At 37.0% G+C, this 20975-nt stretch overlaps 1 protein-coding gene across 1 annotated transcript in view; it reads left to right on the forward strand.

The window, feature by feature from the left end:
- LOC131069110 (uncharacterized protein At5g02240) overlaps positions 1-20975 on the forward strand; it is a 116217-nt gene that overhangs the window by 49762 nt on the left and 45480 nt on the right. Inside the window, exon 5 of the mRNA XM_058004423.2 lies at positions 3840-3901. Within this exon, the coding sequence (XP_057860406.2) occupies positions 3840-3901 (62 nt within the window). The remainder of the gene's footprint in view (positions 1-3839; positions 3902-20975) is intronic.

Here is a 20975-nt window from a genome sequence, read left to right on the forward strand (position 1 = left end):
TTTGGTCGTCAATTTTTGGAGGAATTAGGACAACACTTTAGCGATCAATTTTTCACATGAGTGTTGCCATCAATGCCAAAGGGGGAGATTGTTGGCAATTGACACTCATCCGGTTTAGTTGTGTTGTCATTGATGGCAACACATCATTTTGGGCTGGACACTTAACTGGTACTCACCGGTATTCATGATTTGGCAACCGGCATTCCAGTCATCCGGTAGACAAGGGAAACCGACAAACTAGGAACCGGTATATGAGGCCGACATAGGAGATTGATCCGACAGGTCTACACGACAACAATCAACGACATCGATCACAAAGTTTAATGTATTTATTTTTGTCTAGGCCGACATGTAAATAAATTGTAATATCATTGTAAGCCGACATAAGGCATTCATGTTTATGTTTGGGAAGGGTATTTAGGTCAGTCCGGTTAGGTTATTTTGCATATACAGATAGAGAGAAGGAATATATATTGGTGTGATATTGTGCGAGCAATGTTGATTGACTAAATGCGAATATAATATTCTGTAGTCATTGGTTTGGGATGCGAAGTAAGTTACCGGTAAAGGAGGACACAGTGTAAATTGGTACACACAGTGTTTGAACCGAAACTCATCCAGCATAGCAGATGCATTCTTTGAGTTCAAAATTTTGTTTGTAAACCAGTATTTGGTGTTTGTAGTTAGTGAGGCTCCTTTTGTGATGAGCAGTGTGCTCTAGGCTGTTGGCCTTCCTGCATGTGTAGGCCCCTATTGTAATATATATTCATTTGGCTAGTGGATAGATATCGTGGGTCACCAATCCCACCGTGGTTTTTCCTCTTTGAGGTTTTCCACATATAAATCTCTGTGTTATGGTGTATGTTCTTGTGGTGGCATCATTTCTACTTACTGTTATATTCTTTTATGATTACCGGTTACTAGATTACTTTGTTAATAAGGCTAAAATTGATTTTATCGGTAGAACATTGATTCAGCCCCCCCTCTCATTGTTCTTGGATTCTAATAGAAGGAACAAAAAAATTCAGCAATGTCCTATTTCTTCTGTTAGTCCAACTATAGCTCATGATGGTGCGCAACCCTTCCTCCATATCAATTGTTGCTCCTCTATTGTGGCTTTTACATTAGCCACCTTTTGTGTCAAAATTGGGCCCTTTATGCCATATTCACTAGGGGCTTTGAACCACGCTGCACAAATAGTAATGACAGTAACCATATTTTGCCAATAAGAAGACCTAACACATGTCACAAATAAATTAAATAAAATAAGTATTGTAAAATGGAGAGTTTAAATTTGAATTTCACATACCTTGAATATAAAAATTCAAGAAACAAAGAATCAAGCTATAAATTAAAAAAAATCAAAGAACAAAGAATGACTTGGCTGCATGGAACGAAATGTGCGATAGTACCAAAAGTCTCCAATTGCACGTCTAGTTGCATCATGTATGTCCTTGTTCCAACCCATTCTCTCAATTGATGGTTGGGAACTTGGAGTAGTGCATGGCAAAAGATATGGATCCTTCTTAGCTTTACGAACTCTATGCCCAATGCTAACACTGCCACTAGCACTAGCACTAGCACTAGCACTAGCACTAGCACTAGCACCGACACCAACACCAGGACATCCACCAACATTAGCATTACTAGGCCCAGCGCTTGAAGAAGGATGAATGGAGGCATGGAAGAAGACTCTCCACTACCACTGATACCTATCATCTCCTTTTTCTGCCTCTTTCACTTTTTTTTGTAACTCAAATGTTTTTAGTTGCACTTGCACCTCACTAATAACCTTTGGAGGTACTTGTGAGCATTGCACAACATCATGAGCTGGTATATGTGCAAGATGGTATTTCAATCTATTAATGCCTCTTCTAGATAAATTGTTTTGAAATAATAACATTTTACCTCTCCTTTATTTTGCCCAAGGAAAATTTCAGCATGTTTGCAACACGGGTCCTTTCTAATTGGGATTTTGGACATTGTGATAAAGATGATTTGAAAATCTCAAGGCTGCTGCAATAATAAATAAATACAAAAACAATAACATTTGTGATTAATAATTGTTAAACTAACACAAAAAATGTAGAGTTTGCAACTATAAAATTAGATTTTTTTTACAAGGAACACCCAAGGTTTGTTAAAAAAAATCCATCACACCTAGGGTTCTTTCTTTGATCTACTTAAATAAGATTGAAAGAAGAAATGAAATGTAATTTTTGGTAAAAAACCACAAAAAGCCATCAAAATACAAAATTACCTCTTAAATCAACCTTGAAATCAGTAGAGAGCTCCTTCCAATCATTGGTAAACACCTCTTGATGCACCAAACGTATTTACGAGGCCACTCAAATTCGATTCTACAATGGATTTTTGCTCTACCTTCTTGCTGGTTTCACTACTATGCACTCTAAATTTTGCTCACAAATCTTTTTTCTCCTCCTGCTTTGCCTTCAAAATGAAATGATGTTGCGTGGTAGAGTCTGGGCATTGGGATTTGCTTGGACTCGGTGGGTCTGGCAAGTCCCCAGACTTGACAGTTTGGGAAAGACTCAATTGAGTTTGAGTCTAATTCTCCTAGACTCGATGAGCTTGACTCACCTAAAACTCATTGAATCTAGGCGAGTTTCATAGCACTGGATTAAACTATATTCAAAGGAACTAGCTCTGATACCAATTGACGAGAACACTATTATACTAAGAGGGGGGTGAATCAGTATAATACAGTCTTTTACTTTTTCAACTTAACAATCACAATATCATCAATTGCACAATATCAATAACATGAACACAAGGTGAACACATGATTTATGTGGAAACTCTTATTGGAGAAAACCATGGCAAAATATTGCTTATATAAAATTTCTCTTACAAATTTTGTAGGCATCAACCCATAGGAGACACCAATTCCCTCTTGATGATTTGTAGGCACCAACCCCTTGAAGACACCAATTCCCTCTTGGTGATTCAGAGCTTGTATTGCCTACATTTACTATGCACTGTGTCTCGGTATGATCATATTCCTTGTGGAATGACAATAATGTGCTCTGCTGAACTTTGTAGCCTCTATGTGTCACATCAGAAGAAAAAATCTCTTCAGCATTTGAATTCCAGGTTTCCATTAGAGGTTTGATACGTGTGATATATTGCTTGCTTTTCAAACAGGGCATCTTGAAAATCTACTTCTTTGTTCATTGTACTTTTCAGGGTGCTGCACTAGATCACTAATGTTGCATGTGATGGAACATGTCCAATTAGTGTTAAATAGTTCTTTGCATTCAACAAATAGTTATGTGAAAGATTATCTTACAGCCCCCAAAATTTCAATGCTTTTTTAGAGTGTAAACTCATAGTTTCATTTAGGAATGCATCAGTTATTTTAGAACATGTCTTGTAACGTTCAGTAGTTACTTAGGGAAGTTAGTCAGTGTACTTCAAGAATGTGAAACTTTAAGGTAGGAAACAAACAAATTCAGAGTTATAATTAACAAATTGCAGTGTGAATTTGATATTGTAATGTTTAGAAGTAGCCAGTTGTTAAGAAGAGCATAAGATGTAAGTCTTCCATCAGTTCACAGTTAGTGTAATATGACAATGTTTTATAGCTTTGGAAAGATATCAGATTTCTTACTTATGAATGGGTTCTCATTGTTTAAACCATATGCTATGTGCTTGTTTGAAGCTCTTCTATCTTACGTTATATTACTCATTTGTTTATATTTATTATTTTATCGATTTTTCTATATGATTTAAATTGTTCATTAAAATGTAGCAGTTATATGCAGATGCAGTGAAAAATAGAAAGGACATGGTTATGTAATGTCTCGTTGTAATTGCAGATATGGAAACGAAAGGCTGAAGAATATCTTGCAGACTCTGGTATTCCTTATACAATAATCAGGTAATTTTCTTAAATAAGTTTCTTGTCAGTAAATTATTCCAACAGTCAAAGCATTTAAGCTAGAGCAAGTCTTCAAAACCTACAAAGAAAACCCTACTCTCTAAACATTTTTGAAAACAGATATATTGAACAAAGGGTTAAGAATGAGACATCAGGCAAAATGCTTTTGAATTTTGTTAATCTATGAGCAACCAAAATACATTTTTACTAGCTTAAGACAAACCTTGACTTTAAAAGGGATTAATCAATGTGATCAATCTAGTTGAGTTTCTCCTCCCAAAACTCTACCAAAGCTCCCACTTAACAACATATTATAACTAACAAGTTCCCATAAAAAGAGACTAAGAAGTAACATGGGTGAGAGTGGGAGTAGGAGTAGACAAGTGGGCATGAGGAGTGTGTAATTGGGAGAGGGTGAGCCCAGTTTGCAAGTGGAATCAAGAATGAGGATGATTTAGATGAAGATGGAGATGACTATGTTGGAGGCGATATCGATGCCCAAAAACTCCTCCAAGACATCGCCGTAGACAATGATGAGCTTCTTCTCGACATCCTACTGGAGGCTAGATGGTTGGATGTGTTAGAGACACGATTGTCGTTGCACCAAAAGATCGACCTATTAGTGCCCGATACAACCGCGTGACTTAATGAATCCATGGGAGGCGGTTAAGCCATGTCACAAACCTGAGTGCTGCATTTCACAACACAAGGAGACCAAGGGCGTACACCTTGCAACAATCCCCCCAATGCAAGCGAGTGGTTTGAACCCGTGACCCAGGCTTTGATACCATTGTTAGAGACATGGTTGTCGTTGCACCAAAAGATCAACCTATTAATGCCTGATACAACCGCATGACTTAATGAATCCATGGGGGGCGGTTAAGCCATGTCACAAACCCGAGCGTTGCGTTGCACAACACAAGGAGACCAAGGTCATACACCTTGCAATAGGATGCTCTTGTTGTTCAAGCGTTGCCTATTTTTGGGGTGTCTTCAATAGGTATCAAGCTGGGCTTGTGAAAGGGTTTCCTTTCCTAGGCGTCGTTTCATCTAGATAAGTATGGCATCCTTGGCCCCGTGAATGTGAAGGGTCTATCTACTAGGGACCCTGTTTTTGTTGGGTCATTATGTGGGGATGCTTTGTGCAAGGGTGTGGACTTTGCCTTTGTGGTGGTGCTTTCTTCTGTTGAATCCCTTGGTTCCCCTTTTGGTTTGTAGCTGATTCTCGATGGTGCTGTCATGGTTCGATTTAATTTGTTGTTTGAGTTCCCCTCTTTGAACCTACGACTAGTGGCTTTTCTTTGCCAAATGAGGATCCTTTGCATGTTGTTGCAGCACTTGTTCCTCTCCAGGGTGTTGTTGCTGTTGGTGAGGTTATTAGTCTCCTAGATTTGTGGGGGAGAGTGCTTAGCAACGTAGGTTCTGTTGTTTCTTCCATTATTTCCATAAATGTTTGTTGGGAATCTTTGGGGGTTGTAAAGGAAGATTCAATTTTAAATCATGTTGTGACTCCTATTTCAACGTTTTTTGTTCAAGGGGGGAATGGATTTGGTTGCTGTTGGAGTGTCTAAAGATAGGTGTTCAGAGGGGCCCTCTTTTGCTTTTGTAATGGATTGTTAATTCTTGTAACGTCGGTCGTACTATTTCTGATGCATGAATTAATTACATGTTAACATATTCGCGTTAACAATAGACAATGAATAAATATTGAATGAGGGTGGTTGCCACCGGTCACACCCCTTCTTGTTATCGGGCTGGGTTAAACGATTTATCATAAATCGCGATCAGTCAAGCAAATAATATGTTTGTTAACGTTCGGTGATATGATGAGTGGTACGTAGGAAGAGATGTGTCTTCCCACGTGGGAAGACATATCTCTTCTCTACGTACCCTCTCATTCATATATATAACATGCATACAATGGGAGGAGGACAATACCGAAATTGATAAGTGTTGTGCTTCCGTTCCATTCACACTACTGCAGTTCGAAGTAAATTTCAGACTATATCTTCATCTGTTCTAGCCTCTTGATCACAGAATTTAAATAAACTTAACATGGATGATCCTTTGTAATTAGGATTCATAGGTTATATATAAGTTATTAACATAGGATTATTATATTATTATTATATTAGTTTTTATTCTACGTAAAAAGTCAACAGTTAAAAGTAAAGGTTAGTTTCCTTGTTGTTAGGAGGTTTGTCTTATCTAGCTAATGGTTAATTAGTTTCTCATAAGATAGCAAATTGTTATTATATCTACTTCATGTTAAGATCTAGATGATATTTCCAAATCTTTAATTAGGCATATTCATGCCTATATATTATTGTATTTTTCTCTTCATGTAGGCATATTGGAAATACAAGTTTGTAGTTTTATTATTATGCAAAGATTATTGTCTCATTTGTAGAATCAAATCTCTATTGTTACTTCTTTTTTGCTTGTTAACATATCAGAGCATTCTTTGATCCATGGCTTTGAAATTATTTTTCCAATCCATTTGGTTTGATTGTTTAAGCTCTCATCAATGTCAGCTGGTTTTTGAAGCTCTTTGCACTTAGAGTCAAAGAATTTGTCATCAAAATACAAGTTGGGGTGTTTGCTAGAAAAAGCAGTCACTTTTCTTTTAATTCTTTTTTTGTGAATTTTCTTTCAAAAGCCATACTATTCTTTCATTAAGAACATATAAATATTTTGTAAAATGGTTTCTAAGTTTTGAAGGTCTCACTCTAATCTTTCCAAAACATTTTGCAATTTCAAATTTTGTTAAGATTTGAGAAAGTTATTGCAGTTTTAGTACTGTTGTTGCAGTTGTTCAATACAAAGGCAAATAGGCAGTTTTTGTTGGTTGTTTTGTATCCAAAACGTGGTTTCTTCTTTTTGGCATGGTTTTGTTTTCAAAATTATGAAATTTAAATTTTTTTATTTTATAAGAGTTTATTTTGTTTAGTTCTCCCAAACATTTCAAAAATTATATATATCTTATGTTTACATGGGAGAGTACTAATACTATAAATTATCATCTAATAAGTATTTTTCTTTAAAATTTGCCAAATTGTGTGTAGTGGAGTCTCAAATATCCCTCTAAAGAAGTTTCATTTTAGCTCTAAAAAATCTCTTGATTAATTGTTTTCTCAAACCTACGTCTAATGGACTATGGAACCTCATTGTCTATCCATTTTTATTGTTGGGAGGCGTAAAGTGTGTTGAGCACTATTTTTTAAAAAAAAAAAATATAATAAAAAAAAAAAATAATAAATATGTTTCCATAAGCATGAAGACTAATGGATATTTCGGCCAGTAAACTGTATCGAGCACTGCAGGAGAAGTTTCATCGAAAGAGCGTTTTCATCGACACAGGGCATATAAAGCATTAAGCAAAGGTGTTTCGGCAAGAAGTTACCTCGATGAACGCAAGAAACCGCTCATCGATACTCCAGGTTTCATCGAAAAGGTAAAAGCAAAAAGCAAAAAGCAAAAAGCGAAAAGGCAAAAGGTGATTTCGAAGGAATGTCGTTACCGAAGAAACTCAAGAGACATTCATCGAAATGCAAGTTTCATTGATGAACGTGGTGTCGAACAAAAGAAAAGCTGTTTCATCGATAAAAAGGATATCGATGAAAAAGGGGATATCGATGAACACTCATAAGCCTTCACCGAAGAAAGAAACTCATCGAAAGTATGGCATCGATGAAACTCACGAGCAACTTGTCGAAAAAGGGGACTATCGATGAAAAAGTGATTTCGATGAGTCTTAAAAGCGGCTTCTCGACGTAAGTTTTTCACCGAAACAATATTATCGAAGAGAGTGAGCTTTCGATGGAAGATTCAAACACTTGGCCGAAGACAAGGGTTTCATCGATAACTTGAAACGCGCGCACTTTGAGCGGACTGTACTTCCCGCGAAGGAGTTAAAGGCCCAGTTGAAAAGTGTCACATCTGCAATTAAGTTTAAAACACTTGAGTAGCCGTTACAGATGCAGGAACATTAACTGTACACAAGTTGCCCATTCAATTGCAATTGAACTGAGTGAATTTTCGTAAGAATCAGATCGATGCTAAGAGATTGGAAGCTGTGAAGAACTTGCAGAGATTTGCAAACGATAACCAGAAGAGTTGAGCATTCTACCAAGTAAGTGTTGTCTCTCTTATTTACTGTAACTATGGAACCTTCGTCTTCTTCTTCTAAAAAGAGTAGGAAAGGAAAAGAGTTAAACCTTGAAGAGAAGCCCAAGAGACAGAAGAAAGAAGGGAGAGCTTTGACTCAGGACTTATTAGACCAGTGTCCATCGTCTAGTGTAAGGTCCAAAAAGATTAAAAGTGAAGAAGAAGGATTAGAGGACAAATTTGAAAATCTAGGAGACATTTGGACTGAGATAAGAGGACATGAGTTATTTTTGTTTGGTTACAAAAGAAGGGATGCACCCGAACCCATTAGTAATCTATGGAAGAGGAACTTAGGCAAATTAGTAGTTCCAAATGTGTTTGTAGACGTAGAATTAATGAAAGCTCTGGTAAATTGCTACAACCCGAGAACTAAAACCATATGTGATTACAGAGGGAATACATTAGTAGTAATCAACAAGCAGACTATTGATATGGTTTTTGATCTAGACTGGGAAGTCGAGGAGAGCATCGATATGAAGAAACTTTCACAGGAATTCTTTAGTTTGGAAAATATCTACAGGACTTGGAGGCTACCTGTTCACAGGCCAAAAGTGGGTGGGTCATTTGTTCAGTTTGGCAAAAGTGACAAGGTGCCATTTGATGTCAACCACTTCCATCCATATTTCAAATATACGTATTATACTGCAGCCCAAATACTAGGCATAGAGGCTCATCCACTCATGGATGTTGGGATTATGGTTCTGTGTGCTGATATTCAATCAAAAGACCCTAGGTCATTTGATTTTGCTACTTATGTTGCGGATGCCTTGAATCATGGGCTGGAAAAAATGAAAGGAGACCTTGTGAATGTTCACTTTTCATTATACTCCATGCTAATGCATATTCTTCTTTATTGTGGACAAGAAATTAACTTCTGGCCAGATGAGTTCAGCATCAGGTCTTATGATAAGAATGGTCTGAAGAAGCCGGTTCAGTTGTGGGTATCAGCATGGGACCAGAGGTTTATGAACAACCAATATTGGCATTTTCAAGAATACTTTGTGAAACCTCTCAGTGCAGCTTTTGGACAACGCAGGGATTATACTTTGTCCCCTGAAATTAAGAGGTTCCTCAGGCCAAAGGATTTCTCTCCAGAGTCACAGATTGAACATAATTGGGGTGATTGGTATTGCCATGATAATCACACAGAGATAAGGGTATTTGGATATGAAGGGCAACCGCACATGCTTCCAATTACGGTGCCAGACAGAGTGGCTAGCTTGGAGATTATAAGGCAATTGTCTATTGCCAGTGCTAAACATTTAACTGATTTTGGTAAACAATCTATTGTTCCAGGTCTATTAGTTTTCTCTGATTTCATTGTCAAAAGTTCAAAGAGTTATCATTTATTATAGAATAAATTAAATTACTATGGCATGACTCTGGGTGAGCCTAGGGAGAATTTTGATCCCGAAGGATATATAAGAGCTGCCAGAGCCTCACAGAAACTCAAAGCTGGGATACATATGGCCAAAATGCCAGACGACCTAATTAAGAACCTTGAGCGAGAGGAGGCCAAGGCTTTAAAAGGAAAGAGTGAGTTAGTCTGGGAGGCCTACAAATGGAAAAGGGCAAGGGGAATGATAGATGGAGACCTAATTGGAAATCTCCAAGATCCTCTGGAGGTAGCTAAGAGGCTGCTTCAACATGAAGCTGAAATTATGCACAGAGTTCCTTCACAATTCCTTCGCTTCATTAATACTGAAAGGGACAGTCAGCCCCTAGCTCACATGTCACCGAAATCAACCGCCAGTAGTATCCCACCTGATTCTCCTAGAGAGGATTATCCTCCTGGTTTCGAAACAGAAATGAACATGGACACAGGAGAAATCAACATCAAAGATGTTGTTGACATAAGAATGACTGAGCATGAGGACTTCATTGCTGATAATGGATTCGCCTCCTCTAGGGAATTCCTTTCATTTCTATATCAATACAAAGGGGCTCATGTCAAACGAAGCATGGCTGGAAAACCAGAGGAAGAACAGATGAAGAGATTACAGGATGAAATTGATGTCCTCATGAAAGACATGACTCCTGAAAAGGGGAGGAAATTATTAAAAGAGGCCGGTGTGATCATCTTCTCTGGTTGGGATATCAACTCAGCACTCTTATTTGATGGCTTTTTGAAAAAACAAGATTTGAATCAGCAGGTATTGCCCCAGGAGGTAGATAAACTGTTCCTAGGCTCTGGATATGATCCAGACAAAAAGGCTCTCCTGCAGTGGGCACTATATCCAAAAGGGAAGAGGCCAATCATTGTGGATATAGAAGAAACCTTTGGGCATCTCATGGTTCACCAGGTTGGAAAGACTGATCCTAGGGTCACTGCAAAGCTCAACCTGGATGTTGCAAGATTGAACTTGGACCAGACAGAGTTTTTGGTCAGAGAGAACATTACATACAAGGGATTATATGAAAAATCCAAGGAGGAAAATCAGAAGCTGCAAGCAAAGGTATTGCAATTAGAAACGGGGACTCCTATCAGCGAATACACCTCATACCCCGCAGGACGCAGCTTGGATGACGTCTCTGATGCCCTGTACTGGAAATATCAGGCAGAGAAGGCCAATAAACGCGCAAATAATATCCAGCAAAAGATGGACAAATTGGTCAATGACATCATAGGACATCGGTTTAACACCATGCTCTTACAGGTCGAACCATATTGGATAGTTTACAATGGGACAATAAAAGCGCTAACAGAGCATGAATGGTTAAGGGCACGATTGCAGGGGGTGCTAAGCAGTGACGATTCCATGACGCCAGAAGAAAAGGCTGAGGGTAACGCGTATATGGATAATCATGTCAAACTCGAGGATATGCTGAGAAGAGATTTACAAGAATTAGATGATGAAAAACCCGTTGGAATGCCTTCCGTCTACAAAGAAGGAGAGGTAATAACCTTGGAGGATTTGCGAAAGGAACTTGTCAGCGTCAAGGATTGGGCCTTGTCAGAAATTGATCGGAGTAAGGATATGGCCCCTACCGTCAACCAGATGATATTCAAGTACTTGACGCTAGGGGATGAATTAAAAAAGCAAACGCCTCGAATCAGAACATTCAAAGACGATGATTACATTCATCATTTGGGGCTTTTGAATCTCTTTTTGCTTAAGTTTAGAAACACTCAAGTTAACGACTAATATTTTGAAAAGTCGTGTCTCTTCGTGAAAAATTTTCGTCCTCATATATATATGAGAATGATTTTTGTAATGTAAGGAAATAATAGAATTAGATAGGATTAGGAGCGAAACAAGAACAGCCTGTAAGTCTTCTGTGTACAAACTATAATGGAATACAAATCTTGATCTACTGTTTCCTTGCATATGTGTTGTGGATTATTTCATTTTCTTTTGGCAATCGTCTGTGATATTGTCTGATAAAGATAAGGTTATTCATGTTCTTAAGATCAGATCTATGCTTTATGTTATAATGTTGCAACAAAAGTTCTGCTTGCGGATTGTAATCGTTCCTTGCAAAGCTTAATTGACTGGTCCCTTAAGGGTAGGGTTAAATTCACTCAATCAGCACATAATATAAGCATTCATTTGGTTTTAAAAGAAATAGTAACTGACAGGTTCATAAGGGATGAATTAAAAAGCTGTCTCACAGATTCGCACTATAAGTCCTGAAGAAAATTGTGATGACTCTGTAACCCAAACAGTGAAGAAGGCACTGGCTAAAATCTCAAGTTATACTCATCATTTCTTTCATAAATTAGTTATTTTGACAGCTATAGAAGTAATTAAGAAGCACAAAGCAAACAATCATCATAACAACAATCTTGAACTCGTCTGCTATATCTCCATTCAAGGAACTCATGCCATTTCAAGATCAGGAGATATCAGATTAGGATAACATATCTGCTATAAAAAGCACTGTTTATTGGAGACATTCAGTGAATAGGTATACCCGCCTAGGTCTTGCAAAACCTAAAGTGAGAGAGTAAGCAACCAAACAGGTTCACTCTACATGTTGGCCAAGTCAATTGGAGGGTTTGACCATAGGGACTGGCATTTCCTTAGAACCTATCCAATCTGTTGATTTGAGACCCAACAAAGTGATTGCCACTAGCTCTTACAATAATTGTTAATATGGCTGAGTGGGTTGTTGAACTTGCTAATGTAATAACCCCATTGACTAATAAAGTCAATGATATTTCAATTCAATGACTTCTTGGTCTTCAAGGCCATTGACCTCTAGCCAAATGTGAGGTCAATCTCTAAGATGGATCTTTAGATCTTGATATGGTCTACACTTGAATTCTTGACACAGAGACATGGTTTGCCTACAATGAGATCCGTGATGATGACAAAGTTTCATTTGCAAAATTGAAGCTCTTTGTTGTTGCTAAGGTTTTGGTCACTGAACGACAAAATGTTCAGAATCCAATCACCACATGGAATCAACTTGTCATAGCTTTGAAGGACACATTCTATCCTTCCAACTACGATCAAGATTTTGGTATCTAGTGGCTTCACTTGTGACAAAGATGATAGATGTCTGTACAAGATTACGTCTATCAATTCAACCTAGGATACTACTCCAAGTGCAAGGTCCAGCTAATGCCCTCATCCTAAAGTTCAAGAGTGGATTACAAGAATACTTGTTTAGGGAGTTGTTATACTACCCTTACAACATTTGATGTTGCATTCAACCAAGCACAATTGACAAAAGAAAGACTTGTGCTGAATCTCGATCATCTCGACCTTCATTTTTTGTAGGTCCTCCAAAAGCTTCAAGTTCTTGGCCACGACAAAAATTTTCTAAAGAGAAATTCTTCTTATTCCTCTTCTTTTCCCTCTCCTTTTGAGACTAAGAAATCTACTAAGTTTTGTAGTTATTGTAAAAAGAAGGGAAATGAAAAGTTTGAATGTTTTAATAGAAGAAGAAGAATTTGATTGTACAGTCTCATGACAAGGCAAAAATGTTCCAATTGAGAAATTTGGTGATGATAAGACATATGATGAGTTGAAGGGTAGACTCAATAAGGTCATCTTGATGAACCATCATTCTAATTCAGGGTGACGTGATAATTTGTTTTTCTTTTGTGCTCACCTAACACATGATTTCTTTGTGGATTGTGTCATCGATAATGGCTCACAAAAAGGTTTGATTGCGGAGACCATTGTTGACAAACTTCATTGGTTGATGGATCTACAACCTCATCCATATTCACTTGGATGGAAAGATAATGGTTCATCCTCTTAGATCACACACATGCACTATTTCTTTTGCATTTGGTCCCAAATTCTAAGGTCACATATGGTGTGACCACCATGGATTGTTTCTAGAAAAACCCTATGAGTATGATAGGAAAGTTCATTATGATGCCTTTAATAAAACATATATGTTGCAACAAGATAATAGTAAATATTTAATCAAATGGACAAAGAGCACCTTAAATCTGGTACTCAATTGCAAACAAACACATAAAACTATCAATCAGGCAGAAGAGCCTGTATTGATTTTTATAAGGCCACAATTCAGTGATTCTAATAAAAAACTTATTAGGTCCAAACCACATGCTACTTTTGACAAATTGTTGCATACATATTCACATGTTTTAGGAACCAAAGACACTTCTCCCAAAAAGAGCAAACACTCACACTATTGACATCGTTTCTGTTGCACCTCTTCCTAATGCACTATTGCATCAATAATCAATTCTCCAAAGTGGAGATCAAAAGACAAATTCAGGATTTATTATCCAAAGGTTTCATTAAATAAAGTTCATCCCCTTGTGCTTCACCAATTTTGGTTGTGTTTAACAAGGATGGAACTTGGTGCCTTTGCATTGACTTTCAGGCATTAAATATGATCACCATCAAAAATTGAATATCCATTTTCATGCATTGATGACCTTTTGGATCAACTTCAAGGTGCCAAATCCGTCTCCAAAATTGATCTAAAAAGTGGGTATCATTGTTAATGCATTAGTAGCTTCTGCAAGATAAGATTTTCCTAACTCGTTAATCTCCTCCATTTTGTTTTGGTTTACTCATCTATGCTTTTAGATTATCTGATTTATGCTTTCCGAACTGAATATGTTTATCAGACTGTAACTTTGATCTTGATTATGATATTGATATTGGATAAAGATGGATTAGATCGACGACTTGCTTAACATAGTTAAGCATCGATCTAAATGCTATCGGGCTAGTAACCTGATAGCATATTAATGTCGATTCATTTATGAATCGGCATTAATATACTATCGGGGTATTAACCCGATAGCATATATAATGCTATTAGTTATCGGGCTTGTTTGCTTTGACACCGATTCATTATCGGGTGTGTTTATATCGATCTGTTATCATTTGCCTTGACACCGATTCATTATTGGGTGTGTTTATATCGATTTGTTATCATTTACAAATGGCACCGATTAAGTTATCATAAACACCGAGTGAATCGGTAGACAGTCACGACCAAGTGACATCTTGGTCGGACATGTCTAAAAGACATGTCCGATCAAGGTGCCACTTGATCGTGATTGCTTTACTATATATACATCATTTAAAAGAAAAGGAATGACATTGAAATCTATACATGTTCATCCTTCATACTTGTAGAAAAGAAAGACGATAATATTATTGTCATAATAATAATACCAAAATCTTAAATATACCATCTAGCATATAACTTGTTCATTAAATTGGAAATTGCAATAACTTTTACATGGTATCAGAGCCACGTTGATCGAACTTGAGGCTATTCAATTTTGTGAATAATTTAAGAACAAGGTTATATACTACATCACATTTCTCCACTGGCCAGCGCTATCAGATTCGAAGACATACTCGGAGGTGGCGATGATTTTTCAGCCTGGAAGTTCAGAATCCAGATGATCTTAAAAGAGAACAAAGTAGATTCATTTGTTCAAACTAAAAATGACCAACCTGAAAATGAACCTGACAAAACAACATGGATTGAGGGAAATGAAAAGGCCATAAAAATAATAGTTGATGGGGTGAGAAACAACATAATGCCCATCATAAGAAAACATCAGACAGCCTATAAAATGTTCAAAGCACTTGAAAGCACATTTGAGATATCAAATGCAAGTCGAACTCTGGCATTAAAACGAGAAATAAATCATATCACCATGAACAAGGGGGAGACAATCAACGCCTACTTTATGCGGATATCAATTCTAAGAGACGAACTAGCAACTCTGGATTACGAGATCCAAAGCAAAGAGTTAACACTCATTGCTCTAGATGGGTTGCCTAGTGGATGGAGTACATTCGTCCAAGGCATCAGTGCAAGGTCCAAGTATCCTAAGTTTGAAAGATTAAGGGACGATTGTCTCCAAGAAGAATCAAGATTGAACAAGATGGGAATAAAACAAAAGAACATAGACGAAGACCTTCAAGTTCTAAATACTAACACAAATAAGACAACCAAGAAGAAGCAATTTAGGAAGAGGAAGGGTCATCAAGGCAAGAACACTTCAAAGAGAGACCTATCACATATTCAATGCTATAGGTGCGATAAGTTTCAGACACTTTGTTGCAAAATGTCCAGAGAGAGCCAAACAAGCCACATTTGCCAGAGCAGGAAAATCTAAAAGAGAAGATGACTCCCAGAACTATGTCCTCTACTCAGCACTTACAAGCCATGCATCAAATAAATCTAACTCCTGGGTGATCGACAGTGGCTCATCCAGACACATTACAGGGTTTAGAAAAGTGCTAGACTCCATGATAGAGGATAATGATGAGGAAGTAACCATCGAAGATGATTCCTCACATCCAGTTAGAGGAATTGGTTCCTGCACCATCAAATTGAAGACAGGCATATCACTGCAACTCGAAGGAGTACCATATGTCCCCGACATCAAGAGAAATCTAGTCTCCATATCAGCCCTAGAAGATAACGGATACAGAGTCTCCTTCATGGAGAACAAGGTGTTGGCTTGGCCAAGAAATTCTTCCATCAAGAAAGCTAAAGTCATTGGTCAAAGACAAGGCTATTTGTATGAGCTGTGCATAGAGCCCAACCTAGCCCTAATTCATGAAGCAACAAATGTAAATGAGGTCTCGCATAGAAGACGAGGCCACCTGAATTATAGAGCTTTATCATCTATGGGAAACCTTGTCATAGGTTTACCTTAGTTGCAGCAATATCATTCAGAGGCATGCAAGGGATGTGCCCTAGGTAAAAATATCAAGGGTGCCTTCTATAATAGTACTAGGAAGACAAGCAAAGTTTTAGAGTTAGTTCATTCTGATGTATGTGGACCAATGTCTGTTCCCTCTCTAGGAGGATGTTTGTATTATGTAATATTTGTTGATGACTACTCTAGGAAAACTTGGATCTACTTTCTGAAGTGTAAAGAATCAGAAGAGATCTTTAGTAGGTTTAAAGAGTTTAAATCACTGATGGAGAACCACTCAGGAAATAAAATTAAAATCCTAAGGACTGATAATGGGGGGGAATACACATTATAATTATTTAAAGATTTTTGTAAAAACTCAGGGATTAAGAGGGAGCTAACAATACCTTATAATCCTCAACAAAATGGGGTAGCTGAGAGGAAAAATAGGACAATTGTAGAAGCTGCCAGAGCCATGATTCTTGATCAGAATCTAAATATCAATCTTTGGGCAGAAGCAATTAACATTGCTGTGTATATACAAAACAAATGTCCTCACTCACATCTTGAAGATAAAACTCCTAAAGAAGTATTTACCAAACTAAAGCCAGATATCAGCCACCTTAGGATATTTGGGTGTCCTGTCTATATACATGTACCTAAAGAGAAAAGACTAAAACTAGAACCTTCTGGAAAAAGAGGAATACTTGTAGGATATAGTGAAACATCCAAGGCCTATAGAATATATATACATTGTCAGAGAAATATTGAACTTAGTAGGGATGTAATCTTTGAAGAAGATTTAGCTTTCAAAAGAGCCCTAAGTACAATAGAGCCTGAAAACTATATCCCCACTCCTAACATAGAAGAATATCCTACTCCTGAGCTTCAGAGGGAGAATCTTGAGGAAACTATAGGTGAAACTCCAATCCTACCTAGAGAAAACCTCAAGAAAAGACCTCTATGGGCCACCAAGACTGTAGCAGAAGCTCAGAAGTTTGCTGCTCCTTCAGGAACCTTCAGGGAAAGCAAAAGACCTAATAAATTCACTAGCTATGTTGCTCTTATGAATGATCTCTCTAAAGCTGAACCAAACAATGTATCAGATGCACTTAAACATCAAGTATGGAAGGATGCCATGTCTGAAGAGTATCAGTCCATTATGAAGAATATGTTTGGGAGATCGTTTCTAGGCCTACTAAGAAATCAGTTGTTTCATCAAAATGGCTGTTTAAAATCAAACATGCTGCAGATGGCAGTATTGAAAAGTACAAGGCCAAATATCTGTTATGCAGTCAATGCCTTAAGTCAGTTTATGTGTGAGCCTAAGGAAATCCACTTGATTGCAGTGAAACACATTATGAGATATTTACAAGGTACTCTAAACCTTGGTCTCAAATATGAGAAAGTTGATCTAGACCTACACGGATTTACAGACTTAGATTGGGCTGGGAGCGTGACTGACAGGAAAAGCACTTCAGGGTGTTGCTTTAGTTTAGGATCAGCTATGATTTCTTGGATCAGCAGAAAACAATCTTCTGTAGCACAGAGTTCCACCGAGGCCGAGTACATTGCAGCTTTCATGGCTGCTCAAGAGGCAGTATGTCTCAGGAAGTTGCTTGTGGGACTATTTGGTGAACCCACGAAACCCACTGTCATTCACTGTGACAACCAGAGCTGCATAAAGCTTTCTATAAATCTAGTATTTCATGACAGATCTCAGCATATTGAGATTCCATACCATTATGTACGAGACATGGTAGACAAAAATGTGATCAAATTGGAATATGTTAGTACAGGAGATCAGACTGCAGATATTTTGACCAAACCACTTTCCAGAGTGAAGGTTGATCACTTCAGAAAAGGTTTAGGTATGATAGAAAGGTAATTTGCTTTGTAAATAAGATGTTTAACGTGTAAACTTCTTTTGTCATGTTGAGACATTCTGGGTTTCACCCCCTGTGTTCATATCTAAGAGGTGACGATCTCTCAGATTATGAACACTTGTATGTAGACATCATAAGGTGACGATCTTATGATTCTCTAAACCAGTTATCATGTTGGATCTCTGGTATGTCATGGATGTGCCATGATGGTGTTGTGATAAAACATTTGTATAAAATGTTTGTGCACATATCACAACTTGGATAAGATGAGAATCTAACCATTCTCATATGTTTATCCTTAGTATTGCGTGTTTAGGCAATACTGATATCACGTGTTTAGGTGATATCTTGTCATAATGAAATGATGAATCTTTTATATCACATGGTTAGGTGATACTCTATGTCACATGTTTAGAGTGATGTTTTATATTTGTATATTATGTCCTGATGATACTTCATATCATATGTATAGATGATATATATTCTTGGAGACTGACATTATGGAAAAAGAAATGTGATGCAGGTTACTTTATCTATCTTCCAAAGCTAAGAGGGAGTGTTAATGCTTTAGTAGCTTCTGCAAGATAAGATTTTCCTAACTCGTTAATCTCCTCCATTCTGTTTTGGTTTACTCATCTATGCTATTATATTATCTGATTTATGCTTTCCGAACTGAATATGTTTATCAGACTGTAACTTTGATCTTGATTATGATATTGATATTGGATAAAGATGGATTAGATCGACGACCTGCTTAACATAGTTAAGCGTCAATTAGCCCGATAGCATATTAATGTTGATTCATTTATGAATCGGCATTAATATACTATCGGGGTATTAACCCGATAGCATATATAATGCTATTAGTTATCGGGCTTGTTTGCTTTGACACCGATTCATTATCGGGTGTGTTTATATCGATCTGTTATCATTTGCTTTGACACCGATTCATTATCGGGTGTGTTTATATCGATCTGTTATCATTTACAAATGGCACCGATTAAGTTATCATAAACATTGAGTGAATCGGTAGACAGTCACGACCAAGTGACATCTTGGTCGGACATGTCTAAAAGACATGTCCGATCAAGGTGCCACTTGATCGTGATTGCTTTACTATATATACATCATTCAAAAGAAAAGGAATGACATTGAAATCGATACATGTTCATCCTTCATATCTGCAGAAAAGAAAGACAATAATATTATTGTCATAATAATAATACCAAAATCTTAAATATACCGTCTAGCATGTAACTTGTTCATTAAATTGGAAATTGCAATAACTTTTACAATCATTAGGTCAGAATTCAAGGAGAGGACACTTAGAAATCAACTTTCAAGACTAAAATGGGTCTTTATGAGTGGCTTTTGATTCCATTTGGTCTTAGTCTCAGCAATTGTGATGTACCCATCCTTAACCTAATAACAAGTTAGCCATGAAACACATATGGTTCAAGGGGGGCAGACCTTGAACACCTCAAGATAGTTAGTGAATAGAGATTGACAATTTGTACATAGCATTTAGAAGTTCAAATAGGTAGTTTTGCATATTCTCTCAATAAAGCCAGTGACACCAAAATCTTATCAAGGAAAATCGTCTTATTGATAAGACTCCACGATTTTTTTAGCTAGCATTCCTTGTATCAATCATAAAGATTTATCGATCACCCTCAAGACAAAATGATATAGAATGAAGTATGATGCATTCTGAAGAATTGACCTTGATCTAGCAATAATCAGAGTTCATAATAGTGATGCCATGCAGATACATACGTATTGTAACAGATATTCAGGATTAACTTAAGCAAGGAGAACCCTTATATTCAGAGCGGTCTCTATAGTCAATACAATATTCATCTATTGTATCAACCATATATGAAGGCAATCAATATCGATATCATCATGCAGAAGTTACATGAAATAACGATCCTTATGATCTCTTTGGTATTCATCAATCATCATCGACTTGGCAGAAAGATTAATTAGTTTCAGCAAAGAATGGTTATATCAATCATGAAGAAGCATGCTATCCCTATCGCTGCCCAAGGAAAGGTCAAGTTAACTAAATTACAAGTGAATAAAGTAATGCAGCGATTATAATTAGTAATGCAAGACAGCAATTAAGAATAAAGGCACGATTTGTATTAGTAACCAATGTCCTTGAATAGTGAAAAGGTGCGATTAAGAAAGGATAATGATGTGTCCATTTCCAAGTAGGAGATGCAACCATTCAATATCATGACCATATAAGTGTATCGATAGTCGATACCACTCCACTTAGGATCATGGGATTGTTTCTTTATACTATTCATCCATAAGCGGGTCGCTCATTTGAGTAGTTGCCTTTTGGCTAATTTGGTTGCATACATTTAAGGATAGCAATCAGGAAGAGCACCACCATCCCTGCATACTGCTAAGGTTTAAATCAGAAACAGCAAATTACATCATTGCTATAAGTGATAGAGAGAAGACTTACAGCATACTTCACATTGCCATATTGGGAACAGCTATAAACAATTGAGAGAAGACTTACAGCACCATATCAGAAATATCAAGGTTTACTATATCATTTGCAGATTGGAGTATAGCCGAGGTCATCATTGGATAATCCCCATCGACATATCAGAGAAAGCAAAGATACTCTACCTTATCTTATTTTATCAACAAGAAATATAACTTGTAGATCTGAGTATCAAAGATATTCATTGCATCCCATAAACTTGATTAATATAATGTGATTAAGATCTTCATAATAAGACATTCATTGACAAGTGTCATCAATTATAAATCCTAAGGTTAAACATTTATAAGCATATAATTATATATTATTTTTATACCAAATGGTATCAATAATCTTTTTAGAGTCTTTGATTGGAAAGAAGTCTCCTGCAATTGATTTATAATTGAATAGTCC

This window comes from Cryptomeria japonica, chromosome 1, assembly GCF_030272615.1.
Source record: "Cryptomeria japonica chromosome 1, Sugi_1.0, whole genome shotgun sequence".
In the NCBI taxonomy this organism is placed as follows: domain Eukaryota; kingdom Viridiplantae; phylum Streptophyta; class Pinopsida; order Cupressales; family Cupressaceae; genus Cryptomeria; species Cryptomeria japonica.